A 16,319-nucleotide genomic window follows, 5' to 3' on the forward strand; every position below is an offset into this window, starting at 1 on the left:
ACACTATAGGATGGTAAATTTAATACCGTCAGTTGATAACAATTTATAGAAATTAAATTACTGCACCCTCTATTTAAAATAAATTGTTTAAACTAATTATGCTGTATATTTTTTAAATTATTACTTGGGAAATTTTCTTTAATTTCATAAAAAGTTAATAATATAAATGTAAATTTTTAATTAGTATAAATAATGAAAAAATATTCATTTAACGCTATGACAATTATCTTTATTGTTCAAATTCATTAAGTAATTTTTAACATTAGATTTAAATTTTTCTATAGAATGATGAATAAAAATACAAAAAAGATTTCAATCTTTAAATCGAAACATAGAGTAATACTAATAATTATAAGACATAATTATTAATTACGATCAATCCAATATTAATGCTTATGATACAATGTTGATTTGAAAAAACAAAACAGATAATTTATATGACGAAGCGTACATACAATTTACCGATATCAAATATACATAATTATTCATTCCCTCATACCACTCATATAAATAGCTACATAAAAATTAGATACTTAAAAATATATAATATAAAAACATAAAAAATGTTTCCATAATTTACAGTTAAAACGTGAAATAAATATTGAATAATAATGATTATATTATCAAGTCTTTTGCTTTCATTTTTTTCTAATACTTTTCAACGTTATTTTCAGCTTACGTTAAATAAAAATCAATATTTAGATCATCAATTAAATTAGTGATAATTTGGAACAAATACTACTAACACGCACACAATTATGTAAAAAAAAAATTATTGCATGATGATTTGTTCTCTTTTACTATTTTTAATAGTATAACAAGAGTTAACTGGAGCATTAGAAAATGGCCTTAGGCCATTTATGGAAGTATTTTTTAGTTTATCGTTTTTTGTATTTCTATGAAGAGATCATTGATATTTGAATAATTTTTTCCTCGAAATATCTAGAAATATTTTTTAAAAGTAACTACATTATAATCGTATATAATAGTTATTGATGAATGATTGTTAATTATAAAATTATTAATTATTAATCAATTTAACTGGCAGTTATTATTGAATAAATGTCGCGTACAACTTGAAAAATCGAACACCTTTATATTTTCATATATTATACTATTAATTAGTTAAGCTGATGAAATTATTGATAAAAAGTCAATCGTGAGACTCTTCTTTAACGATTGTCATTGATAGCAATGACCGGTTCTCGTTGCTTTCATTGTAATTATCGATATTAATATTACAATTGGCTTTAATATCAGTCTTTAGTGTTCCTCGGGTTGTCATATTATTCTGCAATATCTCATCGACGAATTGAATGTTACTGTCATCTTCAGTCTTACCATTTGTGCTTTCTAATAGCGAACAAGTTATGCTAGAATTCTTTGTATTTGTATGAGCATCATTAAAATGTTTATAGAGTTGAACACTTGTGCGAAACTCCATGTCACAATTAGTGATTTTACATCTGTTAATAAAAAATTAAATTTGTATATCAAAATTTTCGTTGATTGACATAATCAATCCATCATGACGTTATTACCGAAATAGTTGATTATTTTTTGGTGATTGCATTATAGCTTTTGAATTAGCATGATTATCTTGGTAGTGTTTCCATAGACTGGTAACATTATCAACTTGTGCTCCACAACCAGGTATTTTACATCTGAAAACGTATTTACAAGTTAAAGACTACAATCATTTTGAATCATTATCATCGAAATAAAACTTACAAAAAAAAACTGACAGTTGATGCTTTATTTTGTTTAGCTTTATTTACTTTTGTGGATTTAGTTTCTTTATTCTCTTGAATCTGTATTTTGTGACTATCTTGGTGATGTCTATAGTGAGATATGTACTTATACATTTTTCCACAACCGTTAATTTCACATTTATACGGTTCTTGTTTGTTACATCTTGACATTCTTTGTTTTTTCGGAGTATATTCTTCATCATCACTGGCAATTGCACTTATTTCTACATTATTTGATTCAATTTTCATGGATTCTCCTTCGAATCCACTCCTGAATACTTTTTCAAGATTCCCCAAATCAATTCTATGTTCTTGTACTTTTTCATTTTTTTCAACTTTATATTCTCCACTTGTACATATTGATTCTTCATTTTTTAAATCAAATTTATTATTAAAAAATTCGTCAGTCATTTCATTCTCTATATTTTTGCCATCATTATTTTCTGAAGTCAGTCTTTCGTTTTTACTTGATGAATAAGTATCAGATGTTGATGAAAAGTTTTTGTTAATAAGAAAATCATTTTTCTTCAGATCATTCGATAAATTATGAAATTGTATCATTTTTTTATCATTGTCCTGATTTTCATCCTCTTCATCAGCATCATCTTCATTACGTGGATTTCCTTCTTCATCAAGGCAAGTACTTCCAGGGCCTTCGAAACAAATTATTTCAGGTTCTGTAGCAAATGTAGGTGGTTGTCTATGACAACTTTCAATATGTTCTTCTAAAATTTCACTAGTATTATGCAATGATCCACAGCTTGTATATGGACAAATAAAAACATTTGTTTCATTATTATGACATTCTTGATAGTGACGCCACATAGAACCTGGGTCCGATAATTCTTTGCCGCAGCCTGGCTCTCGACAACTGTCCAGAATTAAATTGAATTTTTTTCATTATTTTTCTATAATTATACTAAAAAAATATCTTATTTAAATAATCTTACATAAACCGTATTTTCAATTCTTCCAAAGCTTCATGTGTTTTAAATTCATCGTGATTAGTAAATATTTTTCCACATCCTTTTTGTTTACACGTGTAAATTTCCTAAAAGAAGTTAAATACCCAAATAAAATGAGAGATACTAATGATATTAAAATTTGAGCTATTATATTCAAATTTTTTACTATAGCAATTAGAAATTCAAGAATATTCTAAAACGCATTTGTTTTGTCTAAGAAGTCATTGACTTCTACAATCATCAATGGCGTCGTCTAATAAAAAAAAATATAAGATTGTGTAAAGCCCAGCGAACCTTTTTAGGAGCAATTTCTTCAATGGTCCGATTTCGTGATACAAATCTAATCACACTAACTTCGGTTGGACGATCACCACATTCAGTTCCTTGACCCATCTTTATTTCCTATAATTATTTAAATGCACAATAAAATGAATAACTAAGTAAACATTAACCAATGATATAAAAAATGACTAATACGTAGTATATTTATCGATGCATTCACATAACCTGGCTCACAGTTATGTCATATCAAGACAACAAATGAATGAAAAATTCTATATTATATTATTTGTAAATATTAATATAATATTTTGAAATGTTTACCCTTGAAATATATCCGATGACATTGACTAAAAAAATTCACTAATCTCTGTTACATTATTGTAAAATTAATAAAAACAATTATGTACTTGTTGTCATGTCAGTGGACTCGTTTCTGTGAACTATTTCTTACTAAAGACAGCATTGGTAGAATTTTTCTACTACAGATAAATGAGAATCACTGATGGGCTAGGGCGTCCAATGGCCCCTTTAGTAATGTTCTAGGGTGAATCCTGTGCTTCTCACCACACTCTGGATCCTAAACTACATATATATAACTGTGTATTCATGCGCTGTAATCAAACAATGTTTCCACATACACACACATTTTTACTGTAAAGTGTCGCCATCTTAGGATCATTACGCATGCGCCAGAAATTGCCGACCGAAAGCCCAAGCGATGCGCTTTCACGGCTTCTTCAATTTCTGTACAGGTTTGAGAGAGCGTGTTTTGCTTCTCTTTTCCTTTATCTTTTATACTTTCATATAAATTTACTTTATTATCTTCAAAAATACTTGAATAACAGTTTTCAAGAGTTGATAACAGTGACATAAGTTTAAAAGATTGACAGAATTAAAAGGTGAGTTTTTTTTATTTTAAACAAATATTGTGTTTGTCAGAGATATAATAATTACTTTCGACTGTATACACAATTTTATGAGAACTAGTTCAAAAACAAATGATACACAATTTTTCATTATTCTCATAAGTATGTATTTATAACAATTACAACAATAATAGAAGCTGTGTATTTAGATATTTATATCCATTTTGAAGTATTGATCTAACAGCAGTAAGAGAAAGGATTTACATTAAAATCATACAAGACTACTATTCCAGGATGTACTTACTTTATTATATGCTCTTAGGTCTTGAAAGAAGGAGAAAACAAAAAAATAGGTAGGAGGGGTCATAGACTGGTACCGACTTTGTATTGCCTGTTCAACCTAGGTTCAGTTTATTCTGTTAGGGTTGATGTGTGTAGTCATATTCAATCGGATTTTTATAAAACAATAAGACACATACTGAGAGGTATTATTCAAAAGTAAAACAATACACCATAAAAGAAGAATAATAATACTTATTAAATATTTAATTAATATATTGCAAATTTTTAATTAAATATTCATTTTAAATGAAAGTATAATTAGTTTTCTGTGAGTAAGAAATTATTTAAATAATAATAGGAGATACATTAATCACGTAAGGTTTTCAATTTTTCCTCTATAGAAAATAAATATTGGCATGAAATACTGAAATTGTCTTTTTTTATCAGATAAAAGTCTACACGTTTATTAATATTTGAAAAGGAGTTATCAAAGCGTCGCGACGCTGGCATTGGCATATGAACTCGATTGGCGCCATGACCCTTGTCGTGTACAATCTTGAATCTCACACGCTTGTTATGTTATTCTTTTTCTATTCTCCCCTTTTTTCACTTTTCATGTCAGTTATCTATGCTTTTACAGACAAATTCGGAGGAATTAAAATTAAAATACTTAAAAATACTCTTTCACATTTAATCTTCTGCTTTTAAGCATATTGAGTTTTTTCTATTGTATAGAAATAAAAATGAATTTCTCCCTCACTGAATATTTTTTCTATGAATTATTCAAGTTGAAATTATAATTGAATATAAAAGAGAAAATATGGAAAATGATTAAGTGTAAAATGTACGTGTGAGTTTGAAGTTTCTGCACCCTAGATTGTCGTCAAAACAATCTAGGAAAACACGTGCTTAGCATCTGCCGTGTTTTATTTCAATACTAAATCATTTTGGATGTTATTCAATTTTTTTTTTTTATTAGACTTTTAAATTCGAATCACACATCATTTCAATTATAAAAACCAGGCCAAACTTTTTTAAAATTGAATTAATGAAATGAATATTTATATTCATATTATTTCAAGTATGTCTGACTTATGTTCAACAAAGTTGACTTCGTTATTTGACATTTTTGAATGTTTTGCAGGTTATATTGGGAAAAATGAGTCAGACAGACCAGGAAAAAGACACTAGTATGGACAAAAAAGAGATTGCAGAAGAAGAAAGGGAGAAGATGTTGAATGAAGAGAATACGAAACATACGGGACCAGCGCCAGCTCCAGATCTTGAGTCTGAAGAGCAAAAACCAAAGAAGAAAATCCCAATTGGAGGGATAAAAATGCCTGGTTTCTGTCGAACAAAGAGTAAAGAACCTTGCAAGGTATTTACTTTTGTCTATATCTCTTATTAATCTGCTATTTATAATCATTTTCTAAAGTATCATGTAAATTATCTGTTTAATTTTTCAAGCAATGAATGAATCATTTAATCTAATCACTTCCCAGATCACCACAAACGCTTATTATTTTACGGAAACTTCACACAAAATATTTTTTTTAATCCTTTAAGCTGGTTCTCAATTATATCTTATTATTTGTAAAGGATTTTAATTTGAGCCAAAATAACAGGAATTTTTTTTCTGAGTGTAAAACGGTGAGTTCCGGCATAAAATACAATCACGCAAAAAATGAATTTTTAAGTATAAAATTTTTTGCAAGTTTTTGTGGTAATTTTACCCTGTCCTGGGTTGAAGAAATCTATCACACAAGCAATAAAATATGTACAAAAGAAAATGTGCGTGTTAGCTCACGCGTCGTATTCAAACCGGATCGATCGCCAGGTGCCAAGTGTGACGTCAGTTGGGTTTTTTTGCCCTTGTAAAGGGCAGGGGGAATCGTCCCCACATTACGAAAACGATTTAGGAGCCATGAGAATACACAAATAAAATATTGCCCATACATTTTTCGTCATTTTTGTCGTCTTCCCATCTTCTTTACAAATTAATGTAAGGATGAAAGACTTCAAGGAAGTCAAAAATAAAGAAACATTGAAAAATCTGGAATGGTACATTTTTCAAAATTGAGACTTTCCAAAGTTGATAAATGCCATTGCCCTTACGTTTTTATTATCTTTCTGCTTAATTGGCTTGATCTGTCTTATTATGTGCTTAATTGACGAAGAAAGTGGCAATAATGAACGTGTTCGCGCACACTCAAGAAGTTTCTATTATATTTCATGATCTTATATATTCGTTAAAAAAAGATTAATTTAATCCACTGACTACAGCCACATGTTATAGCATATAAGCTCATACTCGTCAGTTTATACAGTGTTCGTAGGCATAAGAAAATGTCACACGGTTTTCTATTGTAAAATATCACATTGCCGGTCCGTTATATGTTTTATTATAATATCATATTCCTTACAAATAATTTCTAGAAGTATTTTTTAAATTATTTTACAGTGAGATAATATTAAAAGATTTTTTGATTAATATTTTAAAAGCTAAGAATCCACATCTTTAATTGTTCAACATTTTTTAATTTCATCTTTTCTCATCATTAAAAAAAATATCTTCTGAAAATTACTCCATAATTATATTTTCCTAAAAAATAATTTTAATAAAAAAAAAAACTTCTACTCAGAAAATCTAATTTCAATGATTTTAAATGAACTTTTAATGCTGAATCATGTTTTTTAATTTTTGGGAGTTCTAGCCTGTATATAATGAGGGTTATTTATAGCCGTTATTCTCTTTAATAACTCCATAACTTTTTTATGAATTTTGTTTCATCTGATCTACGATTTTATTCATTATTTTGTTGGTAGTATTTTGGGCTCACACCTCAATTAAACTTCATATAATAATGATACTATCTGATGGAATTTAAACAACATTAAAATTTCTTTAAAACCCTCGATCAAATTTTTCTTTGAATGGCTGAAATTCATTAGAGCATAAAATAATCTTCTTCCTTTTTTTGACTCACTTCCTGTCGGACATATATCCGAAATGTCGATTACCTGCTTCAGATAATTATATGAAAAAATGTACAAATCATCACATACCTAATAACCATCATAAAAGCGCTATTTCATTTGTTATAGTTTTGTGTTCGGTACTGGTAATTTATTATTTCAGGACGATGTCACTAAACCTTCAGAAACTGGGGGAGAAACGGAGGGAACTGTTGGGGGTACAAAAGAGGAAAATGCAGCAGAGAAGCCAACTACGCCCTCAAAGGATACTAAGGACAAGGACGGACGACGAGGAATTCTGAATGCTATTAGATTACCACTAACTTCCGTTTTTCCTAAGAGGAAAACAAAGGTATTTTTATCTTTCAAATACTACTAAAGAATGTTTTTATGATTTAAATTCTTTATTTTACCGTTCAACATAAAAGTATTTTTTTACCAAAAAAAAGAAAACAGTTAGTTATACTAGAACTTTTTTTTTCTCATAGTTATGCTATACAATATATTTATTTAAAAACTTAAATAAATTAAAGTAATTATATGGCTTAATAAATAATCTTCCTCTATTACACGTTTATATTATTGAAAAAAAAGGTAAATTTAATTATGAATAAATTAAATAAGCGTGAAAAGGCACAGGGCAAGTTGAGAACAGTTTTAAGTATTGATCCGCTTACCTCTAACGTCGGAAGCTTGTGGTTTGGTAGTATGACAGAACTGAATAAGGCAGTAAATGAAGTGAACATTGATTGGATTGTGTGACAGGAAACCGATGTAGAACTTGGCGCAACAGCGGGATTAGCAAGTGTGGAGACCTTAGAAGATGGAGGAGAAAAAGGAGAAGCTGTTGGTGAAGACGGAATGGAAACCGTTAGACTTGATAGTGGAGATGGAGTTGATGATCAAGGGCCCCCTAAGGACCATCATCCACTACAAGACTGGATAGCTGCAGCAAAACGAAATCGATTAGTCACTGGTAAATTAATTTTCATTTTTTAACCAGCTAGAAATTATATAATTGATGACATGAAGGAAAATTCTAAAGAATTAATGATACTAAGATCAGGGGGTTTGGTAGAATGATTTAGATATTTTTAAATTCCTTTTTATATGGTAATTTTTTCTTAGTTAAAAACTTAAAAAATTTGACTTTATTATTGAAAAGTTATTTATTAAAATATTTAAAACATGTTTATTCGAAACCTTAACTTCAATTTTATGTATGATAAACGAATTTTTCTTTTCTTAAAAAAATTCTAAAAATACATTCAAATTTCTAGTAATCTCTTACGATATTCTATAAAAGTATGTTCAAGGAAGAAATATATTTTCTCTAGCTCCTCTAAATTTTAAGCATACTTTCCACTACCCGCTAAATCTTTTTCTTCCCTCAATTATCCAAAAATAAATATTCTCTCTAATTTAGTATCCCTTTTTTCAGCTGCAGTCGTTGCGATTCTACTCATAGTCATAATTATCGTTGCGGTAGCGTGTGCTGGACCACGTAGACTTTATACTCCACCTATTAAAGATGGAAAATACATAGATGCTACTACATCATGTGGTCCAGTACAAGGAGTTCTAGAAGATGGTGGTTTTGCATTCCGTGGAATTCCTTATGCTCTTCCACCGGTCAATAATCTTCGATGGAAAAATGCAGAACCACTTCAACGAATTGAATATTGTTGGAATGGAACTTTGCCTGCATATAATAGTTCTTCTGTTTGTTGGCAACGAGATGCCAATGGTCAATCAGAAGGATCTGAAGATTGTCTTTATTTAGATGTTTTTACTCCTCAAGTCAGTTATCAATCACCGTTACCTGTTGTGGTAATGATTAGTGCAGATACCCTTGATGCAGGATCTCCTGGCATTATGCAACCATCAGCAAAATTAGCTCGAGTTCGTGATATGGTTTTTGTACGGCCTAATTTTAGATTAGGGATCTTTGGTTTTTTAGCAGCCGAACCTCTCTCTCGAGCTGCACATCCTAGGAGCTCAGGAAATTACGGTCTCTCAGATATTATTGCTGTGTTGAAATGGGTTCAATTGAATATTCAACATTTTGGTGGAGACCGAGATTCTGTAACAGTTTGGGGTCATCGTGCAGGAGGAACTTTGGTTTCTACTTTATTAGCAACTCATGCAATTCAAGAAAAAGGCAAAAATCTTTTTGCAAGAGCATGGATATCGAGTCCTAGCGTCGCATTCCCTAATAAACCATTAAATGAATCAGAAAAAGCATCAGAAACGTTCTTAAACGTTATTCAATGTAGAGATGTTGCATGTTTGAGGAGTAAAAGTGCTGAAAATATCATGGATTCTATTCCTGGAAATTGGTATCATAGTAATTATGAACTTCCTGAGTCAAGAGAAGCTTCCAGTCCTAACAAAGATCATGAATGGATAGTTATTGATGGTATAATTGTTCGAGAAGATCCTCTTCGAGTTTTACAGCGTGATGGACCTCCTGTTAAAGTTATTATGGGAACTACAGCTCATTCAATGATTCCTGACCGATTCAAAGATCCTAATACTACTCTAGAAACAACGCAAGTACAAGAAATTGTCAAAGAATCTTTATTAGGGACATATGGTCTTGCCGAAGAAGCTTTGAGGTTTGTATTTATTTATATTTAAAATTTTTTTTATAAAATATTTATTTGATGAAAAATAATGAAATTTTTTTTTAGTCGTTACAACGCTACACTTAAAGGACTGGTATCAATGATCTCAGATATACGAGTTGTTTGTCCTCTTTTCAATTTAACATCATCATTACGAACTGAAGATCGTGATGTACCCTTTTATTTATCAACACAAGCTCCTGGACCTCTTGCAGATGCAGACAGTGATGTAGCAGCAATTCTAGGATCTTACACAGCAAAAACACCGGAAGAAAAACGTCATGTATCAGCCATCCAACAACTTTTTAATCAATTCGTATGGCATGGAAGAATAATCGAAGCTGCTAGCAAACCAGCAAACAGGAAAGTCATCATCGTTGGACAAGACATTCTTCCTGAACGTGAGCATCCTAATTGCGACTTTTGGATAAAGAAGAATATTGTTCCACGGTATGCAAGGCTTGATTAAAAAAATTAATTAAGTGAAAGTTATTTCTAAGGAAATTTACATAAATGATTTGCATCAGAGTAATTTAATTCATGCGATAACATCAGAATTATAATCATAGAACACTATTTGTTGTTCAAGAAAAAAACAAATGACGAACACTTTAATGCTTCAACAAGATATGTTGTGTATGTGTAAATGCTTGTATAAATGTTTTATGAATTGTACTATTAAAATGGCGTAAATGGAAGAAAATAAGACCTAAGATTAAATAAAAAAATATTACGAAAAGGAATAGTATAGAATAACATTAGACAAAAAAAAATATGATGATATGATAGATCATAACTTGAAAAGCTCATTTTTTAAGAACTAAGTTTTTTACGAAATGTTTTTAGAAGTTTTTTTTTACTTTTATACATTATTATCCATACTTTTATAACAACGACGATTAATACTCAGATCTTAGATCAACCAAGAAATCCTTTTAAATATATAAAAGGATAATTAGACTGATTGTAAATGATTCAAACAGTATTTTTTATCCTATCGATAACTCTCTGTTTTATACAAAAAACGACTTTTATATTTCGATAATCATTTCCATACTAATAATATATAAACATACATTTGAAAAATATATTCTCAGATGAAATTACAACTGTTATACATTTGATCTTGCGAAAAATTTACAATAATAAATATTTTGGTGATGCAATATTAATCACTATCAATGTAGTTTATAATAAGAATGACACAGAAAATTTTTTAATGAAATTTTTATTACAAAAAAAAAAATGTGTAATTTTACATAAACTATGTACTATTCCTTAATTATAATCCATGCGCTGCCATTTTTATTGCATACTTATAATAATACTCAATAATACTTAAGATTTTTATTTTATTTATTTTTTCACAAAATTGTGATAATGTAGAATTTACAAATAATATTATGAATCATTAATTATAGCAATTATTTTAAAGCCACTTGAATTTAGGGATGTAGCTATTATAGCAACAATAAATAAAATAATTATAATAAGAAATTATATGAAAGAGAAAATGATTAGGAAAGTTTGCGATAAATCGATTATATATATTGTTATTATAACAATTTAATAATTCAGAATAGTAATTTAATTCATTTCCCTTATAAAAAAATAAATTATTTATTCATACTATTAAAATATGAGTATATGTGAATGAATTAATAAATTGATTTCATTTTTATAATGTGTGTACTAAGCACTTTGTATTACTGTATTAATATTTCTTCAATAAAACTATCAATCTATTGTCCCACAAATAATCCCTCTTTAAATGTTTTGAATTATTAGACAATATAGATAATTTCTATAAGTATTATCATTATTAAAATAATAGCTATTAATTAAAAATTAACATTTTTTTCATTATTCTCTATTCTATGATAATTTGAATAATTATTGATCATCTTAACCCTTTGATTTACAAATTGTGCATTGAAAAAATAAGTTCACCAGCGAAATTAAGAATCAGAGGGAGCTACAGTATTATTTCTGTTTGTTGTTTGCACAATAATAAAATGACGGTTGACGCGGTTCAATATCAATTTTTGGCCACTTAAACTATATATGTATGCATATACTGCCGCCAAATTGTGTATTTCTGATAATGTCTGTTATAATTGTTTTTCATTGTAATTAATTCGAGTTTTTTATAACATACAAAAGTACATTCAGTTAAATTAATAAATAATAATTACATTTATTTTTAACACTTAATCATGCCACCACAATATTGTTTAATTTGCGCTTCGGATGAGGGTATTCTTCTCGACATTTTCTCGAATAACAATTTCCGTGATAACATTGAAACATGTTTATCTTTGAAGGTAAATTTTTTAAATTCAGTATAACATTAATTTTAATACATTCATTTACACAGGATAATATACATATATATGTTTTATGTATAAACATGTGTACAAATAAATATATATACATCAGTATCTTCTATAAAATTGGAGTATTTACTCCAAAATTTTTCTATGATAGTTATTGCGGTGATCCAGTTTATCTACTCATCATACCGTAGAGGTTACTCGTCTATACATATATATTATATACATGTATATATATAAAGATTCAGTGTTTTCTATTTGTTTGAATCTAAAGAAGAACCATTGTTTTTACCAATTAATTCCACTAATGTGATGAGAAGTGAATAAAAAATAATTAATAATTTAATTTATGATTGTAGACAAAAAAATCAGATCTTCCTTCAACAAAAATATGTCACAAGTGTGCGTACGAGTTAGATCAATGTAGTAAATTTGTAAAAAAATATAAAAAGACGCAAGTAGAAAATGGTATGCTTTACAAAAAACATGGATACTGCAGCTTATGTATGGAACCTGGTCGAAAAGGTTTAATATTTGACTTGATCAACGAAAATCCATTAAATAATCCACAGGAAAAAATTCATCGTCTATTTCACATTGATGTAAGATAATTTTTTTCTAATTAAATTTATGTTTTATTATTTAACTAATTGTGATATTTATTAGTTTGTACAAGGAAATTTTTCAAATTTATCAATCTGCTTGGATTGTCGTTATAATTTGGATGTATTGTTTGATTTAAAATGCATTTTAACTGACCATTCTGATCATTTAAAAAAAGTTCTCAGCGGCGAAATTAAATCACCAAACATGGAAAAAGTAAGTAAGAAATGTATGATTGATTACTATTGGAAATACTTATCGACAATGCATTTTAATTTTTTTGAATTCTTTTATAATAATAGATAAGAACTAATGTAGTACGGCGAAAAACTACGTCAGTAAAATCATCACCAACTAAATTCACAAAAGATACTTTATCAGATATGGACAGTGATACAAGCTCAATATCAGAAAATACTCCAAGAAGATTACGATCTAACGGCTCTAGTTCATTTCCTTACGAACGACAATGTGAAGAATGTCACGCAAAAATTCCAATTGGTGATGATATGTTTCGTTATCATACCTCAGGCCTCACAGTTTGTAGACAATGTTGGTTAAAAATGGATCCGAGTGATAGTAATCATGGAAAGAGACGCAAAATTAGCACTGAGACAAAACTTTGTTGTGTTTTTCTTAAAGATATTTTTACATCTTCTGATAACAAACCATCAACTATAGAGAAAGATGATAATTCTGATTCTATATATACAATATCTGATGATAGTACAATGGAAGAAAGCAAACCGGGACCGAAAAAATCTAAAACGATATCAAAATCTAAACGAAAAAATAATCAAAATGATTGTAAACCATTAAAAAAACCAAAAAAGGATTTAAATTTGAAAAAATCTACTCGAACTAGAGCAAGCAGTGTCCAGATTGAACAAATAGAGAGAAAATGTTTACGTTCTAGTCGAGCTAAAAGTGTCGAAGTAGTTCGAGTTGTTGCAAGTCGTCAATTGCCTGAGAAAAAAAATTCATCTGAAACAAACAAGTCTAAGTCTCAGAAAAAAACTAATGAAGTGTCAAAACTTAATTCATCATCAGAGAAAATAAATAAAAAAAATATATCAAATGCTACGAATCGTGGCCGAAAACGAACTAGAAATAAGTCAAACTCTTCGATTTCAAGTATTGAAGAAAGTAGGTCATCAAAGACAAATAAAAAAATGAATAAACTAAGCCATCGCAAAGTTGAAAGTGATAGTGAAAATAGTCGTCCATATACTTGCAATATTTGTCATAATGATTTTGATAATCGAGTTGATGGCTTAACTCATGAGTTAACTCATTCAAAAAGCCTTGAAGTTATTTTAAAGAAGGTTTCAATAACTGACAATACTGAAAATAAATTAAAGAACAATGAAACAGAACGAAATGATGAAATTTCAGATGTTATAAATGATGTAAATAATGAAAAAGAGGTTGATCCACTTGATACCGAGCTATCAGAAGAACCTTCGGCAGACAAGTCATGCAATAAAGATGTTGAAAATGAAATTCATAATAAAACACAAACGGCTGACAATATTTCAAAAGAATGTGAAAATAATAAAACTAGTAGCAGTAGTGAAAATATTGAAACAATAAACGATGAAAAAAATGATAATAACCGTAATGAAGACAATGACGAAAAATGTAATAATAATGATAGTAAACAAAATAATGGTAGTAATAGTATTAAAAGCATCAGTAAAGATGAAGAAAAAGCTGATGATAATGAGAAACATGAAGCTAAAGAAGATCAAAATGAACAAAAAGATAGTCTTATAGCTGTTGATACTTCTAGTGACAATGGTAATATAAGTCAAGAAGATCACAAGAAAGATAATACAGATAACCATCATTTTACGTCTACTGACAGTAATGTAGATGATAGTATATGTGAATTTAAAGAAAAAACAGATAAAAATAATGAAAATGTTGATGAGAAAACATCAGAAAAAAATACAGAAAGTACGTCTGATATATCATATGATAATAAGAATTTAGTGGATCCCGATAAGTGTGAAGAGAATGAAAAAAAAGAGGAAACTAATAAAATAGAATCAGTTATTAATAACATGGATGAAAACAGCCACATAAAAATAAATGATAATAATGAGAACGATGATAGTGTAAAGGAAGGAGAGAAAAAAGATAAGAAAGAAAAAGAACAAAGTGAAGAAGAAAGAGAACAAAGTGAGGAAAAAGAAGAAAAAAGTGAGGGAGGAAAGGCACATAATGAGGAAGTAAAGGAGAAAAGTAAAGAAGAAAAGGAAATAAGTGAGGGAGAAAAGAAAAATGGACAACTTGAAGATATTAAAGAATCATCACAATGTTTTGCATGATGAGACAATTAATGATTCTTTAGCAAATAATAAAGATGAGACTTCACTCAATGATGAAAATGTTGATGATGAAAATGAAAATGAAGAACAGTTAGCTGACAAAACGGTAAAAAATGATAAAAATTGCAGCAATGAAACTTTGAAAAAAAATATATCCGATAATGAAGACGAAGGAGCATTAATAGAACAAGAAATGGAAAAAATAAGAACTCACATCAATGATTCAAAACAAATCGAGCAAGCAGATCTTGAAAATATTGAGAATAGTGTGGAATTAAAGATAATAAGTAATGATGATAAATCTTTAAGTGAATTAAATGTAACGAATAGTGAAAATGGTGAAGAACCATAAATATCATTAGTAATTTTATATATTAATTTTGTCATTGAAAACTTTTAAATCACACGTCATGATATAACATATGAGCAGACAAGTTTTTATATCATTAAAAATTACTATTGTTGAATGGATTCTTTATTTATTGTTAATAATTTTAAATAATATCATAAAGTACTGTTTATACAATTGTACTCGATAAAAAAACGTGATTTAAATTATTTTGTTTTATTCTTAAACCGGGCGGTAATAAAATTTTTAAAAAATTATAAATAACTTGATTTGAATTTGATTTTTTTTCATGTCGATGAAATATTCGAATGTATTGTTTTCCGTTGAATGCAATTAATTCATTTTAAAGTGTAAATAAATACGTGAAGAATCTAATTACGAAATTTAAAAATCGTAGCAAAAGTAAAAATGAATAAGTTTATGATAGATCGACTATGATTCCAAAAAATTTTAATTCCAATGTCTTATTGCGTTAAAACTTTACAGTAAATAGAGAATTGATTTGTTTGAAATTGGTCGAAATCAAACAAAGTAATTTTCTTTCCAACAATAAATTGCACGATAAATGAGAATGAATTCATAACAGTTTATAATGATTATTATATTATTACGTAATACTATACTCGATAGTATAATTTAGAACATTTAAATAATATTGCATAATATTTTCTTAAGGAGTGGACACATATGTGAGTGAATTGAATTTGCGTGTGAAGCACTTATTTCCAAAATCTTTATATGTACATAAATTGTATTTAACTATATATAAGAAATATAAATATTAATAATTAATGAATAATGATTAAATTTAAAAAATACCTACGTTACTATTATTTTTAACACTTTAATTGTTTAGCATGATTTAAAACTTTTATTTCCGCAATTAGTAGAGCATAATATAAAAAAAGAAATAATACCATCACTTTACTATAGACGATCTGTTATTTATTGT

The 16,319-nt window shown here is 28.3% G+C and overlaps 3 protein-coding genes across 4 annotated transcripts; 2 read left to right on the forward strand and 1 right to left on the reverse strand.

Moving 5' to 3' along the window:
* Nucleotides 1-611: 611 nt before the first annotated feature.
* LOC118072880 (uncharacterized) lies at nt 612-3,589 on the reverse strand. Its single transcript, XM_035093036.1, has 6 exons — nt 3,320-3,589; nt 3,011-3,118; nt 2,702-2,802; nt 1,732-2,622; nt 1,542-1,664; nt 612-1,466 (listed from the first exon to the last, which is right to left on the reverse strand). The coding sequence occupies exons 2-6, from the start codon at nt 3,107-3,109 to the stop codon at nt 1,154-1,156; spliced, it is 1,527 nt and encodes a 508-aa protein (XP_034948927.1). The 5' UTR covers nt 3,110-3,118; nt 3,320-3,589; the 3' UTR covers nt 612-1,153.
* Nucleotides 3,590-3,720: 131 nt separating this feature from the next.
* On the forward strand, nt 3,721-10,477 carry Nrt (Neurotactin). 2 transcript variants are annotated; one of them, XM_035092840.1, is made up of 6 exons: nt 3,721-3,897; nt 5,291-5,524; nt 7,286-7,474; nt 7,888-8,098; nt 8,564-9,740; nt 9,816-10,477. In XM_035092840.1, the coding sequence occupies exons 2-6, from the start codon at nt 5,306-5,308 to the stop codon at nt 10,216-10,218; spliced, it is 2,199 nt and encodes a 732-aa protein (XP_034948731.1). In that variant the 5' UTR covers nt 3,721-3,897; nt 5,291-5,305; the 3' UTR covers nt 10,219-10,477. The 2 variants fall into 2 exon arrangements, with proteins under 2 accessions (XP_034948731.1, XP_034948732.1); XM_035092841.1 differs by lacking the exon at nt 3,721-3,897 and adding an exon at nt 4,289-4,349.
* Nucleotides 10,478-11,819: 1,342 nt separating this feature from the next.
* Nucleotides 11,820-16,185, forward strand: LOC118072911 (myb-like protein X). The gene is given in 5 exon segments (XM_035093080.1): nt 11,820-12,073; nt 12,442-12,684; nt 12,749-12,901; nt 12,988-15,016; nt 15,018-16,185. Coding segments are annotated over 5 exon segments (2,886 nt in total). The 5' UTR covers nt 11,820-11,965; the 3' UTR covers nt 15,371-16,185.
* Nucleotides 16,186-16,319: the final 134 nt, after the last annotated feature.

The sequence above is a fragment of the Chelonus insularis genome, unplaced genomic scaffold, assembly GCF_013357705.1.
Source record: "Chelonus insularis isolate UGA/USDA-ARS -01 unplaced genomic scaffold, ASM1335770v1 contig_94_pilon, whole genome shotgun sequence".
Taxonomy (NCBI): domain Eukaryota; kingdom Metazoa; phylum Arthropoda; class Insecta; order Hymenoptera; family Braconidae; genus Chelonus; species Chelonus insularis.

What these genes read in the sequence shown, in the direction of transcription:
- LOC118072880 (XM_035093036.1), bottom strand. Translation starts at nt 3,109, where the DNA reads ATGGGTCAAGGAACTGAATGTGGTGATCGTCCAACCGAAGTTAGTGTG. An exon ending in AAGAAATTGCTCCTAAAAAG is followed by an intron (nt 2,803 to 3,010) that starts GTTCGCTGGGCT and finishes AACTTCTTTTAG; the next exon opens with GAAATTTACACGTGTAAACA. An exon ending in TCAACTGTCAGTTTTTTTTT is followed by an intron (nt 1,665 to 1,731) that starts GTAAGTTTTATT and finishes ATACGTTTTCAG; the next exon opens with ATGTAAAATACCTGGTTGTG.
- Nrt (XM_035092840.1), top strand. Translation starts at nt 5,306, where the DNA reads ATGAGTCAGACAGACCAGGAAAAAGACACTAGTATGGACAAAAAAGAG. An exon ending in TTCCTAAGAGGAAAACAAAG is followed by an intron (nt 7,475 to 7,887) that starts GTATTTTTATCT and finishes ATTGTGTGACAG; the next exon opens with GAAACCGATGTAGAACTTGG. An exon ending in CTTGCCGAAGAAGCTTTGAG is followed by an intron (nt 9,741 to 9,815) that starts GTTTGTATTTAT and finishes ATTTTTTTTTAG; the next exon opens with TCGTTACAACGCTACACTTA.